Below are 21,746 nucleotides of genomic sequence, written 5' to 3' on the forward strand. Positions count from 1 at the left end.
TTATTTGCATATAGAGGTGTACTGTACCTTTCATCTCCAATTTTGCAAAATTAAAATCGATTAACACCACGGCGTCAGGAATTTTTTTTAAATAAACATTAATTATTGGTGCTACGCGCAGGACAGCGGATAGTTTGCTCTGATTGGGCATTCCAATGACCTTTGATAATGATTGATACATTTTAATTTTTATTACATTTTGATATAAATAAATAAATTTGTTTATTGCAAAATAAAAACCCCATACTCTATAAAATAACACTTTTATTAGCAAAAACTTTCTTTGTTCATATATTTTAACTTAATTAATAAAAGTTTATTATTTTTAAACATATGCAATTGTTTAAACAATATTTCACAAACAATAATAAAATTAGTTTGATTTTTGTGGAATTAAAATATTAAAATACAACAAAATATAGAGTAAGAAAATAATATATTAGATAAAGATTGGAAGAAATTTTGGTGGAAATCAACTTGTGTGAATCGAACACCGTTGTCCTGCGCGTAGCACCAAAAATTATTGTTTATTTCAAAAATTTTCTGACGCCGTGGTAATTAATCGATTATAATTTTGAAAATTGCAAATAAAAGGTATAGTATACTTCTAGAAGCAAAAAAAAATTCAACTTGCTATCTGCTTTATTTTCAGTCCGGTAACATTTTGAAAAAATGAATTTTTTTTGCGAAAGCTGGATTGCAAAATTTATTTTGCAAAATCTATTGAACCGATCTTAATGAAATTTACAGTATTGTTTTACTGTATCATACAGTTTTTCTGGGTGAAATATGAAGGTCCTAAGTGTAGCATAAATGGTTGAAAAACGTAAAATGCGAATACTTGTTTTTGTATGATTTTTTCGCAATTATTGCTATTTTGCAACTAGGGTGACTATTTTTTAAATTTTTAACCAATTCTATATTGTAGGAAATTTAATTACGCAACTTTTATGTCAGCACAACTTTTCTCGGAAATAAATACTTTTAAAGTTATAATCAGAAAACGAAGAAAAAAAATCGAATTTTTCCTTCAATTTTTGTCATTTTGATTATTTAAAGAATGTTCCGGACCTTTGTGAGAGGGAGGATAACTCAAATATTATTATTTGATTTATTTTCAAGCAATTTCTGCAAAAAAATTTGAGTCACCTCTCAATGTCCATCTCAAAACAGATGCGCCCTGGACTAGTGCAACGAAGACCTTAGATCAGAACTCAGAATAAGAGCTTTGAGATGCTACGTGTTCTCGATACTGCAATATGGACATGAAAGCTGGACATTGAAGCAAGAACACATAAATAAACTACAGTCATTTCAATGTGGTGTTACAAAAGGATGCTTAGAATAACATGGACAGAGAAGAAAACGAACACGGAAGTATTTCGAGAACACAATAAAAATAAGAAAGTTACAATATCTGGAACACGTAGGTAATGAGGGGACAGCGATATGAAATGCTAAGAGTGATAATACAGGGAAATATAAGAGGCGGAAGGAGTATAGGAAGAAGGAGAGTGTCATGGTTGAAGAATTTAAGGGACTGGTTTAAATGCACTTCTATAGAACTCTTCAGAGCAGCGGTAGATAGAGTAAAGATAGTGATGATGATATCCAACATCGAATTAGGAAACGGCACTTTCCAGCTGCGGAGTACCAGCGAAGTTAGAAAAAAGGCAGAGAGTCTTATCAACAGGACATTTATGGTACTACAAAGGAAAAGAGGAATCGACAGTCAGAGACGTCGGCTTCTTTATTCACAAAAGAATTGCCAAGAGAATTGTGTCAGGAAACCAAATATCAACAAGGGTGGTCTACTTAAACATCGCAATAAACACCAGATATATCCTGAAGATTATTCAAGTGTACGCCCCTACTACAAGTCATCCAAACCAAGAAGTCCAAATTGTACGAAAAAATATCCTGTGCAATCAAAGACAATCCAACGCCAAAATAGACACTAAGGAACATCCCTCTGAAATAATAATGGGAATTTTGGAAGCGAAGACAGAAATGATACAGGCAAACAACTGTTAACTTTCCTTTTGGAAAACAATATCTATCAAAGGAACAACTTGTTTAAAAAGAAAAAAACACAGAAGATAGGCATGGGAAAGTTCTAGTGGAAAAACAAGGAACGAAATCGACTATTTCTCAATAAACAAAAAAGTATTATTTTAAGATGTAAATGTGTTAAACCAGTTCAGCACAACCAGTGATCATAGGTTAATAACAGATAAAATAACGATATCGATCGAAAAAAAAAAGACTCAAAATATACCTACAGGCAACAACCACTGTCAAATTCCATACTAATAGTAATCGCATAAAAACAAAACGGGGAGTTAACCAAGAAGACCCAATGTCACCTAAACTTTTTAATGCGGTGCTAGAACATGCTTTTAAGAATTTGGATTAGATGACAAAAGGAACAAGAATAGATAGAGAATGTCCAAACAACTTACGTTTCGCCGATGATACAGTAATAATAGCTGAGGATCTAGGTATGACAAGAAGTTGTGGCTACTAAAAACATACGTTTAAAATATAAACATCTCGAAAACAAAAGTAATGACAAATTTGGTGCCCAACCAGAACATCGGTATTGGTGGGAAAGAAATAGAACTCGTACATAGATATATATGAGGATGACTTACGCAGCTCCACACCTTCACTATCACAGCAAACAAACTTGATATGAAAATATCAGTGGAAAAAATTAAACGTATAGTGATCAGTAAAGAGCCGCGTAGGTGCAAATTAGAAATAGACGGCAAAATTGTAAAACAAGTAATGAAATTCAATTACCTAGCAGCAGAGATCACTAGTAACACGAATATAAGAACAGAGAAAACAAGTCAAGCTGCAAGAGTAAGTGGTTGCATCCGAGAAAACATATGGAGAAACAAATATCTGACCACGGAAAGCAAAATAAAAGTATACAAGACAACAGTAAGACCAATCCTAACATATGCAGCGGAGACAAGGACCGATACAAGAAAGACGAAACAACATATCAACAATATTGAAATGAAAGTATTAAGATCAATAGCGGGCATATCAGTAAGAGACAGACAAAGCAACAGAAGTATACGCGAACAATGCCAAATTCAAAATATTAACAGGTGGATAAAAAACAAGAAAAAAAATTAGAACAAAAGAGAAGAATCGGTCTTTTGTGGGCAGCATATGGAAAGCGGAGAGAAACTTTTAAAAGTGAGCTGCCCACATGCCTAAACAGAAAGGTATTTGATCAGTGCGTCCTCCCAGTATTGACATACGGAGCAGCTCAGCTACTAAACCAAGCGTCACTCAAAGAAAAATGGAGCGGTCTATGTTAGGAATAACTCTGCGAAATAGAGTGAAAAACGAAGAGATCAGGAGAAGAACCACGGTGACTGAGGTCATCGAATGGATGCCAAACTTAAATGAGGATGGGTAGGATACATAGCCAGAATGACAGATGGACGATTGGCAAAGAGGTTATTGGAATGGAGACAAAGGGAAGACAAGAAAAGCGTTGGTCGACCACCTACAAGATGGACTGACGATTTAAGAAGGCTAAACAAAAACTGGATAAGATCGCCGCAAGATAGATGGGGTTGGAAAGAGGAGAAAGAGGCCTGTGTTCATTGTTCAGCAGTGAACTTTTGAGACTGGATGATGATGATGTGTAGAGGCACATGCACCCTTTTGAAATAATCCCCGTGGCGCCCATGTATTTCTCTAACTTCCCCGAAAATGTTCCTCCTTTAAGCACTCCACTTCAAAATATTGAGCAAGCACATTTTCCTGATTTTCGTTCATATCTCAGATTTGGCTTCTTTTCGGTGGTTGAAAATAAATTCTAAAAAGCCAAACATGGATAATAGCTGGCAATAATCATAATCATAACATAATGTTATCATAGATTCTATGACTGGCTACGTCATTTAATCTGTGACATGCAATCCTAATTATATTACTATAATATTGTTTTTTGGTTTTTAGACAAACCGTCATTCTATCTGCACAGCTTAAAACACAAAAAAAGCCAATGTCATATTTGCGACCGATTCATTAGAACAGACAATCTAAAGAAACACATCATGATGCATACAGCAGGTCCATCAACTTGTTCCCTTTGTGGAGCCACATTCAAAAATTTTAACGGTTTGAGATGTCACAACTTTCATTACCATAAGCATACTGCTCAACAGTACATTTGTGAAGAATGTGGTAAAACTTTTCGAATAAAATATAAGTTTTTGTTGCATAAAAAAAAGGTTCATGTAGGTCTAAGGAACTTTAAATGCAGTACTTGTGGAAAAGCTTTCTTTACCAATACCGATTTATTAAGACATGTCCGAATGACTCACGAAAAATTGAGACCTCATGTGTGTGAGTATTGTGGTACCGGCTATTCTTCTACATATGCTTTAAAAACTCACAAAAGACAACATACCAATGAAAAACCGTTCGTTTGTGAGCACTGTTCAGAAGGGTTTAGACAGCGGGTTTCATTACGATCCCATTTGAAATCAAAACATGGAATAGAGGAAGCCCTCGAATTCATTTGTAAAACTTGTGAGAAAGGTTTCGCTACAGATTATGCTTTGAATATACATCAAAGGTTACATGGAAGTAAGAAGTGTGAAATTTGCTCAGAAGATTTCGCTGGAGATGAATATCTGGCGAACCATCTTAGAGAAGTTCACCAAGTAGAAGTGGAAATCACAGAAGATAGTTAAAAATTATTTTTGGTTTATATTTCCAGTATGTCTTGAATTTTCCATTTCCTTGTATTATTCGTATGTGCCTTATCTCTACGAGGTTGACATAAGCAATGAAATATTTGTTGCATTCAGGAGACGAAAAAGTGAGACGGAGCAGTTCCACAACTGTTGGGAATTCGTTCTCTGAGTGTGGCGCCATGATACTATAAATAACAAGATAATATATTGCACATCCGGAAGTCGTGACGTAACTGGAGACCGGCAAGTTCGTAATGGTTCGTAATCATTCGTAATGTCCGATTACTGTGAATTGTTCGCGGTTGTATTTTATATTTTATCTTTGACAGTTATTTTGACTGGAATCTCGACACTAAATTTTTTTGAATACATTGAAGTTTAATTTTATTTTGCTAATTGAATAATTTCATCACATAATGCATATAAATCCCATTTAACTTTAACAAGAATTCAAATTCAACTTCCGGTTTCCAGTTACATCATCAATGCGCGAGCTCGGACGTATTTGCGCTACGGGAAAATACTATCTCTTTATTTATAGTATCATGTGTGGCGCTACTTGTGGCAGAATGTGACAAATGTGGCGGAACGAGTTACGGAACGGTCATTATGTCAGTGAGCTCATTTTAATTCCGCTACCTTCGTCCAACGTATGCTACTTTTGTGAATTTGTCAATAGACTTGTTGAAAAATGGCGTCAAGTACTAATTATCAATTGGAAAATATCGCAGAGGTAAACAATCCATTTCTTTGACCATGATTATGAAGTAAAAAACAATTTATTATGCAGAGGCAAGTATACAGGGTGTTTCATTAATAATTGTCCCTGTAGTAACTGGAGAAACCTTAGCACAAAATACGAAGATTTAACTTAAAACACTTAAATAAAATGTGGTTCCTTACTGAGTTACAGGATTTTATCTAAAAATGTAAAAACTATTTTTGCTCAGCATTTTAAAACTATTCGACGTATCCTTTTCATATTTGGCAGGAAGTATAGGTACTGTACAAACTACTAAATTATGTTAAACAAACGTTTCTGGCTGTTACCAGAGGCGTACGACGGGGGAAAGTGAATGGTTAACCCTTTCCAAATTCTACGCCACTGGCGAAATTGCTATTTTATTTCAATTTTTGGATTGTCCAATACTTTCTATGAAAATAATGTACTCTTCATTCGTAACGATAGTCATTAGTTTTCGAGATCTTTGAAGTTAAAAATGAAACGACACGGTTATTTTGATTAATGTATTGTGTCGCTTCATTTTTAATTTCAAATATCTCAAAAACTAATCATTTTATCTTTACGAATGAAGAGTATATTATTTACATAAAAAGTATTGCAAAATCAAAAAGTTACACTAAAATTGCAATTTCGTCAGTAGCGTAGAATTTGGGAAAGGTCAACCAGCCACTATCCCCTGTCGTACGCCTCTGGTAGTAGCTAGAAACGTTTGCTTATCATAATTTAGTAGGGTGTCTAGTAGTCGCACTTTCTGCCAAGTATGAAAAGGATACGTCGAATAGTTTTAAAATGCTGAGCAAAAATAGTTTTTAAATTTTTAGATAAAACACCCTGTAACTCAGTAATGAAGCACATTTTATTTAAGTGTTTTAGGTTAAATCTTCGAATTTTGTGCTAAGGTTTCTCCAGTTACTATATGGACAATTATTAATGAAACACCCTGTATAACCTCACATACAGGGTGCGCCAAACCTCTGGTTTTCTTTGATTACTGCTAAACTATAAGATATACAAAAAAAAAAATGTTTTTAACAAAACTAATTTATATCAAAACCGTCTATAATTTAAAATTATTTTCGTATTAATATCTATTAATATCTATCTATATATGTAGTCGTGTCACAAAAGCTGGTAATAATTTCTAATGGTTTCGCCCAAAACAAATGTCATATCCATCAATTGTTCGGTCGAAAAATTAAAATTTAAAATATAAAAAATTGTTACAAAAATTTCAACTACAAAAGTATTACCAGCTTTTGAGACACCAGTTAATACTATTTATATTAATAAATAATTTGGCTAATACATTTAACATTCATTGGTTTCAAAGCATACTTTATAATTATGTTCTCAAGATGTAAGTAAATTAAAAGTTTAACTGATCTTACTCGTAAATACAATATACCTAACAATTAATTTGGTACAGGAAAGTTGCTGTGGTAGAAAAATTACTAGGGTAGATATCAAATTTGGTTGTTTATTTAATTTAGTAGCGAATGTATGCATTCATTAGTATGGTCAAATATTGTTCGTAGTACGATCCAAACGATCAGCAACCGTTGCCAACCATCAGACGCATGCGCAGTTAACAGTTAGCGCTGCGCAGTTAACAGTTAGAGTTCGTAGACTACGAACGCGCATGCGTCTGACGGTTGGCAACGGTTGCTGATCGTTCTACGAATAAACCTATTTTTTGTAAAATAATTTTAAGTTATTAAATTCAATTGAATTGTACTAGTATACGATTTATTTTAATCTTTAATTACGTTTTTATTTTCATATTTGATATTTTGATGTATGTTTCTAAAACCAGATTATAATTATTTTTTTTTGCAAAAAATTTTTTTAATAAAAAATCCGCAAAAACCTAAAATCTATAGCTTTTTTTTAAATATTTACAAAATGAAACATGCTAGGTACATATAACCTTGTACCAAAAGAAAAGTTGTAATATTTACTACAAAAGGCAAAACTAATATACAAGGTGTCCCATTTAAAAAATGAGGAAATTTTGTATTTGCAAATAGTGATCACACTGTATATTTTAAGGCTATATGTCAAATATGTTAATTTATTTAAAAATAACAGGTTACTGAAAAAACTTTGACATGGCATTTAAATTTTTATTACCTTGAAAGCCTAATTGACAGCCCTTTGAATATTACTATTTTTCTGAATAAAAGTGTAAATATTTCGAAAATTGTTAACTTTAGGCCTATAATACCTTATATAAATTCTTAATATTTTTAAAAAATATATTCAAAAATTATTTAATATATAGGGTGCTCCATTTAAAAAAACAACTTTGGTTCGTACCGTCGTTCTGACTCACCCTGTATAATCGAAAATAATTTTAAATTATAGACGGCTTCGATATACATTAATTTTGTTAACAACATTTTTTTGTATATCCCATAATTTAGCCGTAATCAAAGAAAACCAGAGGTTTGGCGCACCCTGTATAACAGAAAGTGATAGGTTGTCACGAATTTAGGGAGCGGATCATTCACAAGAGGAAACACAACCGTTTCCGCTCCATCGGGAACTGCCCCTGCACTTTTTCGTCTCCTGAATGCGACCAATATTTTACAACAAATACAGTTTTATAGTACTATAAATATTGTTTGATATATTCACAGATTCATTGTTGGAAACATACAACACAAACATTCCTGTAGTTGTTCCATTTTATCTTTGCCCAAACGCATGATTCATTTTCAAACAAGTTAAATCAAAACATTTTAAACGTACGTCGATGTGTAATACCATTGATATTATGTAGGTACTGTCAATGTAATAATTATGAAATGTCTGTTATCCCGGTGGACGTTTTTTATAAAGTTATTTTATTGAAGTGTTTAATCATTTTTCACTATTGAGGAGATTGATGGACTCAACATTAAACAGTTTGAACATCATACCGACTATTACTAGTATAAAGATAAGTGTAGGATGGTATAATACATAAATAAACAAAATAAAAAAGTTAAACAGTATTCTCGAAAATAAACAAATGTTTCCATGCAACAGAACTATAGCTAGACTCGTGTAATATAATGACAATTTGTAGGTTAGAAAATATTACTTGTCTCATTTGCGTTAAAAATAAATATTTGATGGATTCGACCGTTACTTGATGGAAGTTCATTTTATCTAACAATAAAACACTGAAAACGTTTGTTTTCTATACTTCCACAAAATTTATTATAACTAAGTGACTACAGCTGTTTCGGCAGAGTGCCTTTCTCAAGTGATATAGTTTACAATGTGTTTGCCTTTTTAAGTCTTCAACTGAAGAGGTTGAGGAGTGGGGAGTTGTTTGTCTCGAGTTGGTCATTCAGAATTATATCTGTATTTTTCAGTTTATTAATTTCCATAGATTCTAAAAAAGATAGCTTAAGGCCTTTATTTTGAATATGCAGAATTTGAAACTCTTCATTGAAAGAATGATTATGATCTAGAAGGTGAAGTGCGTATGTAGAAGTGTCTGTTTTTCTATTGTTGAATGCCCTTTTGTGTTCTGCTATCCGTTTGTCAAAAGTTCTGCCAGTTTGACCGATGTACGTTTTCGGACAGTCACCACAAGTTAGTTTGTACACACCACTCTGTAGTTGCTTTCTCTTTCGGCTTTTATTGTTCTATTATATATATTATATTATAATATCTATTATACATATATATTATATTATAATATAAATATATTAAGAACAATAAAAGCCGAAAGAGAAAGCAACTACAGAGTGGTGTGTACAAACTAACTTGTGGTGACTGTCCGAAAACGTACATCGGTCAAACTGGCAGAACTTTTGACAAACGGATAGCAGAACACAAAAGGGCATTCAACAATAGAAAAACAGACACTTCTACATACGCACTTCACCTTCTAGATCATAATCATTCTTTCAATGAAGAGTTTCAAATTCTGCATATTCAAAATAAAGGCCTTAAGCTATCTTTTTTAGAATCTATGGAAATTAATAAACTGAAAAATACAGATATAATTCTGAATGACCAACTCGAGACAAACAACTCCCCACTCCTCAACCTCTTCAGTTAAAGACTTTAAATAGGCAAACCATTGTAAACTAAATCACTTGAGAAAGGCACTCTGCCGAAACAGCTGTAGTCACTTAGTTATAATAAATTTTGTGGAAGTATAGGAAACAAACGTTTTCAGTGTTTTATTGTTAGAAAAAATAAATATGTAGGTAGTTACCAGAAATAATCAAATTAAGAGAGCAACGGCTAGTAATTCTAACAATAATTATGCTTGAAAATATAAATTAAAATGACATACACAAAAACTAAAAGTTAACTAATTTGAAAAACCAAATTAACAATAAATTCAAATAAACTAACAAATGCGCTTAAGTTCACTGTCACTGAAAATGATAAATGTCAAAATCCATAGTATACAAGGTATCAAAGACATACCGTATTATTTATCCTTGTTTAACTTACGCCAATCGGTTATGAACAAGCGGCTTAATTTTGCGATACTAGTTTTTGTGGATAAAAAAGAGACCTAGTATAAAATGTAATCTGTGAATAATTTCATGCATGGGCAAAGATAGAGTGGAAAAACTATATCTCTCACTACTAATGACCCAAATACAGTCCGTCTAATTTACTTACCGTTGCACGTCATTATATATCTACGCCAGAGATCTAAGTTGACATAGTTGCCAAAGTATAAAAAAATCCTGAATCCATTTTAAATCAAATAGATCACATAATTATTGTAAACGTGGATTATACAACAAAACAAATTAATATTCAATGTAAATAAATAAAAACTTTAGAAATAGAGAACAAGAATTAAGTTATAATCTTACGTTAAAGTAAATAATAAAAACAGTAAATATAATAAAACAAATACCTATAGTAAAGAATCTAAAAAAAAATAATATAGGCACGGAAGAGGAGGACAACTGTAGCAGCTTTACTATGCGTAAGAGTGAAACAGCACTAATCCAAATAAAAAAGATGGTGTCGTCACTTCGCTCTGAATGACACTCTCTCTATGCTAATATTTAACTCTATGGTTGGTATCATGTGACATCACAGGCTATGACGCGGATGACGTGCAACAGTAAGTAAATTAGACGAAGTATAAGTAATCTTGGTATTGTCACAGTATTAAAGACTGACAGTAGAACCACTCTCCGAAAAATTGGAAGTAAAGTCTGTAGTCGCGCATGGCGACCGCGCAATGTTGGCAGTCGCTTTTGCCCCACTCTCGCATTGCAAGTCGCATAGAAACGTACGGATTTTAACAGGGAAAACCCGCATCAACCACTGGTGAATTACCAATTGCGTACTGCCGGTATTACGACAGAGGAGTAACCTCTATATACTGTGGTATTGTTTTATTGAGAAAATGAGAATAATCACGAATACTGTGAGTGTATTCGCTCCGTGCATGACTGACGCGACTCCTAGCGTAGCGCCTGACATTTTTGGCGACCACAATTTGACGTTAAACATTTGACACATGTGACATATTTGACGTTAATATGTAATAATTATTTACCATTTTGGATAAAATTTGTTATACAAACAATAAGTGTGTTCGCGGAGACAGTTAGGGACTAGTCAACGACAAGTGGAGCATGCGAACTTAAAAATAATATAAACAATACCGTTGATAGATCAATATACAAGATATATTTACTATTAATTAATTATTAATATACTGGTATGTTTATCAATAAACGATAATCGATAATACATTAAATAAATATGATATGAAATAAGTGTACAGCTGGTTCCTAAAAAACTGATACGACTCTTAGTAAGATTTGATCATTTTGAGCAGTGTATTTGATTGGTCTGACATTATATTATATTTATTATGCCAGACAAATAATAAAATAAACAAACAAACAACTGATTACATATCGCTGGTACCTATGATTAATGTGATTACTAATACATTTCCACTGAAAATAATAACTCTTTGGTAAGTGTTGGCGATACAATTCTTTTTTATATGAGTGTCCGCGAAAATTATAACTCCCAAAATATTTATAACGAAAAGATTTAATTCATAATAGATGCCGACGAAAACAATTATTTCTGAGAACTTTTTAGTAATTATAATTTTCGTGGACCCACAAACAGAAATGATGTTTTTTGCTGATACTCCTCAAAAAAGTAATTTTTTTCGCTAACACTTTATTAGGGACTATAATTTTCACAATCATATAATCAAAAATAATATTTTTCGCGGCGTTCATTGAAAGTTCCACTCTTAACGGCATTTTTCGGAGTTACACTTTTCGTAGGCGGCGGCGTATGTTAATTCATAAATTGTAATAAATAGTTATTAAGGTCTAAATTTTGATATTATTTTGTATTCCTGCATTTGATAAAGAGTAATATTAATTAAATAAATTTATAAATTTTATAAATGATAGTTTTTACATAAAATATGGTTTTTACATAAAATGGGGATTTCTTGCTAGCATGTGGAGCCATTTTTTGAGGTTGAACAGAATAAGTTATCTGACAAATTTTAATATTTGGCAGTGACAGTGACAGTACGTAAATATGTACATAATAGGTAAGTATTTTTATCCTTCAAAGTACACTGCTCAATTTTCTACAAAATACGCTTTAAGAGTCGTATCAGTTTTTTTTTGGAACCAGCTGTACGATGTGCTGTCGTGAATAAAAGTCACCGACAGGGTCCGCGAATGAACATAATGAGACTGACAACATGAGATTACAAAAATTCGTTTCTTGTATTCCCACCATGGTCACGCACGGAGCGAATATGCATTAATTGTTATTAAAAACTTTCCGTTTGTAAATACTGCAATGTTATTAAGAAATTAATGATTTTATTATTATTATTTTACACTTTTAAAGATTGGAAAAATCGCGCAACGTTTATTTATTATTTATTTAACAGCTTTAGGGAGCTCGCAAACCAAAGCAATATCCCTACATCGCATAACATATATTGCGGAAAGATACGCACTGAGTGTCACATCTGGTTTTCGGTGAACGAAATTCCACCGAAAGTCACCGAAGATTCACCGAAAACCAGATGTGACACTCGGTGCGTATCTTTCCGCGATGTATGTTATGCGATGTAGGGATATTGCTTTGAACATAAATAACTATTTTCTACAACATACAGATTCTTGGTAAATCGATGTTTCCGCTTTTCTCCCTCTACGTGGAGGGGATTTAAGGGGGAATCCAAGGAGTAGGAGTGGCAAAATTTTTGCAATTTTTTATTTTTAGTTTTTAGAGGTTCAGTGGCATTTTCGCCTCAGGCCACTGGACTAAAAGACAGGCAGAAAAAATATTGTAAAAACTGTAAATAGTTTTAACAGCTTATAAATTGAAATAAAATTTTAATGGATTTGTTTTTTTTTTATTTATGTGGTGTAGGGTAAACAAAAAAACAAGAAAGCCGTTGATCCTGACAACATACCGACAGAGATGTTAAAGCTCATAAATGAGGAAAACATTGGAATACTGGTCAAACTTTTCAATTATGTTTATTCGACTGGTGATATCTGAAGATTGGTTAAAATTAAAATCCGAATTCATAACTCTATCAAAAGAACAACGCTCCAAAAACTGTAAGGATTATAGAATGATAAGCCTTATGAACCACACTTTGAAAATATTTCTACGTATCATCCACAGTTGAATCAGAGATAAATGCGAAGAAGGTCAGGATGAAACTGTTGATTCAATTTGTATTCAGATAAAATATTTAAAGAAACGCTGCATAATTTGGAATGGGGTGTGAAATTCAATGGAATTCTAATATATATAGGTAATCAGATATGCAGACGATACACTTATTTAATAACGCCATTGACACAGTGGAAAGGGAGTTTGGTCTAAACATAAACCGTTCAAAAACAATACATGGTGTTTGACACATCAAGATTTACGGTTATATGTTGATGGTCATATACATAAGTACCCAGTTTTAAATATCTTGGTTGTCATATTACTGAACAACTATAGATCCTGATAAAGAGATAAAATGTAGAATCGAGATAGCCTGCATGACATTTGTAACTTCTGTAATGATAACTTCAACTTCGAAAGCGCATGATTAAATGTTACATTTGGTCAGTCATTTTATACGGTGTCGAAGCATGGACATTAAAAATATCCACCATGAATCATTTGGAGGCCTTTGAAATGTGGCTGCACGGACGTACACTAAAAATACCGTGGACGGCTATGCTGACAAATGTGGCAGTCCTTAAGGTACTGGTACACTTTAGAAGACCAAAAATAATTCATTTTTTTCTCAGAACCTTAATTAAAAATGAACATAAAATGTTTTACATATTAATATCCAACTCTTACAGAGTACCACAAAATATATCTTTTTTCATTTATGCATGTACTTACACTAATCTAATATTATAGATGGCGCAAAAGTCGATGCCTCGAAAAATGATGGCGGACAGTTAATCTCAGAATTGGGATATCTGAAACAAAAAAATCGTACTGCATTTGAAAAAGGAAGGTTTCTTACGTGACAATTTGAACAAAAAATTATAATTTTTTAATCATAAACAACGGGCGATTTTTTCACAAAATTTTGTCAACTTTCCGTAAAATCTTTTTTTTTGCGGAATTTTTCACTAACGGTGGTAAATTGTCCCGTAAGAAACCTTCCTTTTTCAAATTCCGTACGATTTTTTTGTTTCAGAGATCCCAATCCTGAGATCATCAACTGTCCGCCATCGGAACTACTTTTTATCGAGGCCTCGACTTTGGCGCCCTCTACAATATTAGTGTACGTGCATAAATGAAAAAAGATATATTTTTGTATTCTCTAAACGTTAGCTATTAATATGTAAAAAGTTTTATCTTCTTCTTCAGGTGCCATCTCCGCTACGGAGGTTGGCAATCATCATAGCTATTTTGATTTTTGAGGCAGTAGCTCTAAATAGTTGTTTCGAGCTGCATCCAAACCACTCTCTCAGGTTCTTCAACCATGAAATTCGTCTTCTTCCGATGCTTCTTCTGCCATCTATCTTTCCTTGCATTATGAGTCGTAGGATGCCATACTTCTCGCCCCGCATCACATGTCCGAGATACTGTAGCTTCTTTTCTTTAATTGTAAGTTCAACTTCCTTTTCTTTACCTATTCTTCTCAGTACTTCATTGTTTGTAACTCTATCTACCCAGGAAACCCTCATAATTTTTCTATAGGTCCACATTTCAAAGGCGTTAAGTCGTCTCATTGTCTCTACATTTAACGTCCATGATTCCACTCCATAGTATAGAACACTGTAGACGTAACATTTTGTTAGGCGTACTTTAAGAGCTAATGTTAAATCTTTGCTACATAGGACCTTTGCTACAAGGTCCTATGTAGCAAAAAAAGTTTTATGTGCATTTTTAATTAAGGTTCTGAGAAAAAAACCTTAAGAGAGCAAATATTGCTCGCGAGCTTCTTGATAACATCAACTGTAGAAAGATGGCCTATTTTGGACACCCAGTAAGGGGAGGTCGATATAATAGGTTTGTTCTAGCAAACAGTCAAACTAGTCAGAAACCGTCAGCAAACAGTTGGTCAGTGAGAGAACATAATACAGTCACCAGTGCTATCCCCTTTACTCGCGCTGGTCGACTATTCGCTGATCGTTACAAACCGTTTGAAACTGATGCTAGAACAAACCTATTTTCTTCAACTTATTATGATGGATAAAATTGTTTCGTACATTTTCTGTGGGGAAATAATAAACGAACCAAAAAATTGAATTTTAAATTTTAGTATATATAGGGAAATATTGAAACTCAGTCAACGCTGCAAGCAGGAACTGTAAATTGCCTACATTTGGCGCAAATCGGTGAATATTTTAGATCATAAAAATCATAACGATATTTTCACAAAGAAATTTCGAGTGTTAGAAGAGAAAGAAGAAATTTTTCAAGTCGCCATAACCTAAAAATATTTAAAATGTAAACAAAAATATAAATATTTCGCTTTTATACTTTCATAGTATGTACGTATATTAAAAAGTTTATAGTATCAGTTTAAGTTTTTATGAAAAAAAAATCGAATTTGATTTTTAAACTCATAAGCACAATGACTACACCCGTAGCGCTTTATCAATGCAGATTATGTTTAAATAGAACTCCAAATAGAGTCAACATATTTGGTGGAGATTTTCCCCAAAAGCTAGATGTATTAACATCCATAAAGGTAATTTTTTAAGAGGATTATAATTTTATGCTTTATTTAATGACTAAGTCCAATTCATACTTCTGTGTAATATTATCTTTTAATATTTTTGTGTTGAATCCTTCCCTGATTTCTTTGTTTTGTTGTATTTCATTATATTAGCATTCATGATACTATAAATACCAAGATAGGATCTTCCCGTAGCGCAAATCCGCCCGAGATCGCGTATGGCATCACGTAACCGGAGACCTGAATTTGAATTCTTGTTGTTAGCTTACAACCGCTAGTATCCGCTAGCAATTCAAACTAATGGGACATTAAGAACTTGCAGGTCTCCAGTTACTTCACGACTCCCCTCTCTTCAGGATGCGCAATATATTATCTTGTTATTTATAGTATCATGATTAGCATTCATTTTATATACTGATATTACCAAAAAGTGTTACAAGTTACATTCCACTGCTCTCATGCCTTTTATATTTAATGTATTGTACACAAAATGTTCTGCATAACCTGGGCTGCCGTTGTAAAACTTAGAATTGTCCTCAAGAACAGTAATATTCTCATAACTCTCAAGAAAAGTTTACAATTTCTTCATCCTCCCAGCCATTACAATACAGCCATGTTTTTTTGATCATATTTAACTTTGTGGCTGTTTCTGTTATTGCAGTATATAGATTATTGTATGAATTGTGCAACTGAGAATTATATTGAATTCGGGGAGAGTTTGCCATTAAGAGTAAACAGTAGCGATCAACAGGTAGCAACAAAATATAACTTCGGGAGATAGTATCACAAACTTTGGCAACAGTGGTAATCTTTGACATTATCTACGATTAATATTTTGACAATATCATAGTCACTCTAAATGGAAGTAATAGAAAACGATTTTATTATTAATAATAAATAAATATTTATAACAATAAACCAAAATGGGTGAAAATTTTAAGTTAAGATAGGTAAGTATTTAGAAAGGTATTTGCATGAAATATCTAATAATAAAACAATAATAAATAATCATTTTTTGTTGTGAAGCGAAACAAATTTCGATTTTCCCATAATTTTGGCATGGTTTTTAATAGACTTTTCTTGGAAGGTTTCACTTTATTTTTCGTTTGATTTGCTTTTTCCATTTTGTGAAACTATTGATAATATTTTTAGAATAAAAAATGCTCCTAAAACTTTATATACTCGCATTAGAATTCAAAATATTTTTAGGTAAAATATACTTACCTACCTACATATAACTAAAACTCACAATTAACACAAAGAGGCGAACAACTTATACAACAACAAATATATAATAAATTAACTATCAATAAACACTACTTTCCTATGAAACAACAATAACGAATAATTCTTAAATTAACACACTACTGCACTGAACAGATATCGATAAAGATGACAGAACAGATTAGAGAAAATCTGACACAGGTTTGTCAAAATGACAGTGATAATTTTTATAATATGTTGCCTAATTAGTTATTTAGTTATAATATGTTCGATTTCTTGTTTGAAATAAAAAATTTTAGTAGTTCCAAGATTACACAAAATCTAGGCATGGGATAAAAAAGTTTATTTGAAGAAAGTTTTTTTTTCTTCTTAATGGCAGTACAGGCTCCTTTTTTCAATATTATATTTAGTTATAGAGTAATTTCCATGTACTAACATATTTCTGAAATTGGGCTCTGTACCGCAATTCTTTATTATATTACGAATATGTGTGCCAAATATCTCGACAAAATATTCAAAATTAGAGCCGCAACCTTGGAACGAGTTTGTTGCTACCTGTTGATCGCTACTGTAGCCTCTTAAGACAATTACATTAACCATAAAATCCTCCAATAAAATAAGAGTAACCCAGCTCTCAGTGGAAAGACTTATGCTGGGAATAACTTAAAAGCATTGCATCCACAATGAAGAAGTACATAGAAAAACAAAAGTAGAGAATCTACTTACTACTAGAGAAACAAAAGTAGTACAATGCACTGCTTCATTGGAGTGATCTTGGGTGGGTAACAGGAAACATAGGCAGCATAAGAGAAGTGTGGGCCAAACTCCAAAAAGATGGCTAAATGATGTGAAGGAAAGGTCAGGAATACAGTCACACTAGATGGCATAGCATTTCATCTACCCAAGTTAAGTTTTTTAATTTTCTTTCTGCCTTCAATCCAAACCATATTGCTATTGCCTGTGTTAATTCTGTTTCATTTACCTCTGTTAGTATTTTTGGTTTCTGCTTTGGTTTTCTGAGTTTACAAGTTGTTCCTGGCCTTTATTCCATATGCATACCTCATCATTTATTTTTCATTTTTGAAATCCTAACTTGACAGTTTTTTTCTTCTGATTTAACTTCTTTAGTCTTCATTCTGATTGCCCTGTATCCTATGTTCAATTCTTTTCACATTATCGTTAATATATACTTCTCTGCCCTTAATTTCTCCCAGTTTACTTTTGATTCTTATTACTTACATTACACTACATATGGCCGGTTTCACCAACGACAAATAGAAATTCTTTCAATGAAAAAAGTTATTTGACCAATAAACTGACACATCTACGTTTAACTGACGTCAATATCATTTTATATATTTATTTATCAAATAAGTGTTTACTCTTCGAATAAATTGACAAGTTAATCTCGCTTTAAATATCTATAACAAAGAAAATTTGTCATTTTAATTTTAAATTATCAACATTGTATTGAAACAATAAAAATATAATCAACTAATAAATTTTATTTGACAAATAACTATTCACATAACTATTCAATTATTTGACTGTAAAAACAAAGACAACATAATAAGAGTGTTCACGGGCACCTGTCAGCGACTAGTCGTTGACAATTCCTAACCTCACCTAATATAAATAATACCGTTAATAGATAATTAAACAAGGTTTATTTACTTTTAATTAATATTTTTTTCGTTCTCCCCTTCCTTATACCCTTTCAGGTGTCGGATTTTAATTAATATTAATAACTAATTATTAAATTATGCTAGGTAAATATACCTTGTATATTTATCTATTAACGATATTAAGTATTTATATTATTTTAAAGTGCTCATGCGATTTGCTGACAATTTGTCACCAACAGGTACCCACGAATGCACCTAATGTGTGTTCTCTACTGTGAGGTCACTTTTTGTGTCTAGTAGAGATGTGTCCTACTTTTTATTGCAGAAACCATTAACTAAAGTTCTGCAAACAAACTAAGAGAGTCATTAATATTCAGCTCAGTGGGGTGCTATTCTTCAAAGTGTGAAATTCTATCAACAAGGGAACTACCTGTTTTATGGAATGATCCCCTGTTTATTTAAGTACACATTTACATTAATAATAGGTAACCCGCTGAGGTGAATATTAATGACTCTCTTAGTTTTCTTGCAGAAGTATATAAATTATTTAGTTATTGCCCACTTATAATTTTCTATAGCATCTATAGGTTTATTATATTTTTAATAAAACTTTCTTTTTTTTTAACAGTTTCATTGGGTATTTTATGTTAAAGGTACACAAAGAGGATGGCTTACCAAAATATAGTTGTACAAAATGTGTAAAAGAAGTTATGATGGCATTGATGGTCAAGAAACGTATTATAAAGGCACACCAGTTTCTATTAGAAGCTCTAGAAAAGAAGAGGGCAAGATTAGAGATAACCCCTATTGTTAATAAAGTCGAATCTTCAGTAGTTTCTAAAAAATCTAAACCAATAAAACAAAATCAAACCCAACCAAAGTCAAAATTAGTTGATAATTCAAATGTAGCAACAACAGATGAAGATACAAATGGTAACCCAAATGAAGCAACAGCAGATGAAGATTCAAATGAAGGAAGTATAAAATGTGATATAAAAATTGAAGGAGTAGAAACAACAAATCAACAAAACACAATTAAACAAGAAAAGGTAGTAGTACTAGGTCAAGATGTACAAGAGATAGTTGATGATGTCCAGAAACGTATTGAGAGTACTGGCTTTACTTGTGAAACATGTAATGCAAGATTTTCAGGTAAGCATTTATTTTTTTTTTGTTAGAAATATGTATTATGATATTTTCTTTAGTGATTTAAAAAACATTACGAAAATAGAAACAATTAAAAAAACTGAATATGTATTCCCATTCGCGAATGTTCGTAGCAGATAATCGCTTTTGTATTCACGAATGTTCAAGAAATGACATTTGTTACATCAATAATCTGCAATATGTTTTGTTGCCTGCTGTTATTCGCTCCATTACTCATAACTTCACAACAATTACTCTCAAATATTTAAATTGTTGAGAATGAACAACTGGAGGAGAGCAGCCAGAGACAGAGATACTTGAAGGCAGATGCTAGAGGAGGCTAGAGCCCGACTTGGGCTGTAGCGCCATAGGAGAGAGAGAGATATATATATATTTAAATTGTTGAACTCTTTCAAAAGTGCAGTTTTCTATCTTGATTTCTCTCGTTCTGTTATCATATCTTCTAGAGCAGAGTAGATATTTTGTTTTAGGTTTTTTCATTTCTAGACCTGAACAGGATTGTTAGTGCTTCTTTTAATCATTCCTTGTCTCTTCCCATCAGAACTATGTCATCTGCATATGCAACTATTAATCATTTGTGTTAAGGAGTAGGCTACAGTTCCTTTAATTCCGCTGGTCTTAATTATTCCTTCTACTGCTATGTTGAATAGTGTGGTTGACAGAGAATCGCTTTGTCTCACTCCTGTTTCTATTGCAATTGATTTTGTGCTACCATTATGTCGTTACTTTAGCTTGCGATCCACCCATAGTCATTTTTTTAATCATTAATAATATTGATTTAAAATGTTAGTAAATTTTGTTTTTTGTTATAAAAATCAAAGGAAAATATGATTAGGTGAATGAAGTCTTAGGTTTCGCAGTCAATATCCCAACCACACACACATCTTTTTTAATCTAATGTCTTTGCTGGTATATCTTGCTTTTTCATTGTAGTAGTAATTACTGAAGTGGAGAGTCATATCGATAACTTGATTTTTTCAGCTAGCCTTTGAAATTATTTCCCGGTATGTATCTGGTACATATACTGCGTCGTGTTTTCGTAAAACCTCTATTTTTCCAAAATCTGTGTCGCAGTTTAAGTAGGTAAGTATGGCCAACCTCAGGAAATTTGTGGTCAATATAACGGAAGAATCCATTCAAAATAAGATACTGATAAAGGTAAAGCATTTTTTGCATTAATATCAATTCTATGAAATTCATAAAAAGGGCCTTCCTGTCATCTTCTGAAAATTTAGTGCTACAAGAAAGTCTACAGCCTTCTCTACAAAGAATACCTTTTTTCGGCTCCTTTCTTGGAACAATAATGTCATTTTTGTAGGACAAATTAATATACTTCGCCTTTTGCTCTATCTAAATCTGCTTTCCGTTTTTCCAGGTACTTGGATCTCGTTTTCGTTTTTTGGAAACTTTTGCTGTAGTAGAAAAGATCTTTTGCTTTCTTTTTCTTTAATTCCCTTGGTCAACCTCTTTAGACCTGTTAGAAGGATTATTATAAGCTTTTGAATAATCCCGCTTCCTTCTTTGTCTTAAGACTTTCAACAAGGTTTTTTACATGACTGTTCTCTGCTCTTTCTTCATCCTCCGTGTCACTTGTTCCTGAAGAACTGCTTAATTCACTTCAGAAAGTATTCAGCATCTCCACCGCCGTCTGACAAGAATGGTTGTGTCCTGCTCCTGCACTGGCTTTAACATTTGTTTACCACTGGAACCCGTTTTAAATGTTAACTACTAGTATTAATATTACGATATAACTGTAAAATACTGTATAAATGACAGAACACGTCCGCGTAATACCGACTCAGCAAGTAAAACAAAATAGCCGGTGAGTTGATGAAGGGGTAATGTATGTCACTTAACACCATCATTCATGAAAAAACCTGGACTTCTGTTACGAATCTTAGAATTTTAATGGAGTCACGTGATAAATAGGTACATACGGTCATTGAATAGTTTACAGGCTTACGGATCTAGGAGCCGATTTTTTAAATTATTATCTCGTTTAAACGCACCTTTTACGTCAAAGTAACGTTACCAGTGGTGTACCTAAAATAGGTTATTTAAAATTAAAA

General features: G+C 32.6%; 1 protein-coding gene across 11 annotated transcripts in view; it reads left to right on the top strand.

Annotated features, from left to right (window-relative positions):
• The window catches only part of LOC126884694 (gastrula zinc finger protein XlCGF46.1-like), a 220,260-nt gene that overhangs the window by 157,669 nt on the left and 40,845 nt on the right, over window positions 1-21,746 (top strand). For 4 of the 11 annotated variants that reach the window (XM_050650783.1, XM_050650784.1, XM_050650787.1 and 1 more), the window contains exon 2: window positions 19,164-19,662. The exons of 4 other annotated variants lie outside the window; for them this stretch is intronic. In XM_050650783.1, coding sequence (XP_050506740.1) covers window positions 19,164-19,662 — 499 coding nt within the window. Of the gene's footprint in view, window positions 1-3,987; window positions 6,705-15,377; window positions 15,674-19,163; window positions 19,663-21,746 lie in introns of those variants that run through there. 3 more of the 11 variants (XM_050650779.1, XM_050650798.1, XM_050650772.1) reach the window with 3 other exon arrangements.

Source organism: Diabrotica virgifera, chromosome 5, assembly GCF_917563875.1.
Source record: "Diabrotica virgifera virgifera chromosome 5, PGI_DIABVI_V3a".
NCBI lineage: Eukaryota > Metazoa > Arthropoda > Insecta > Coleoptera > Chrysomelidae > Diabrotica > Diabrotica virgifera.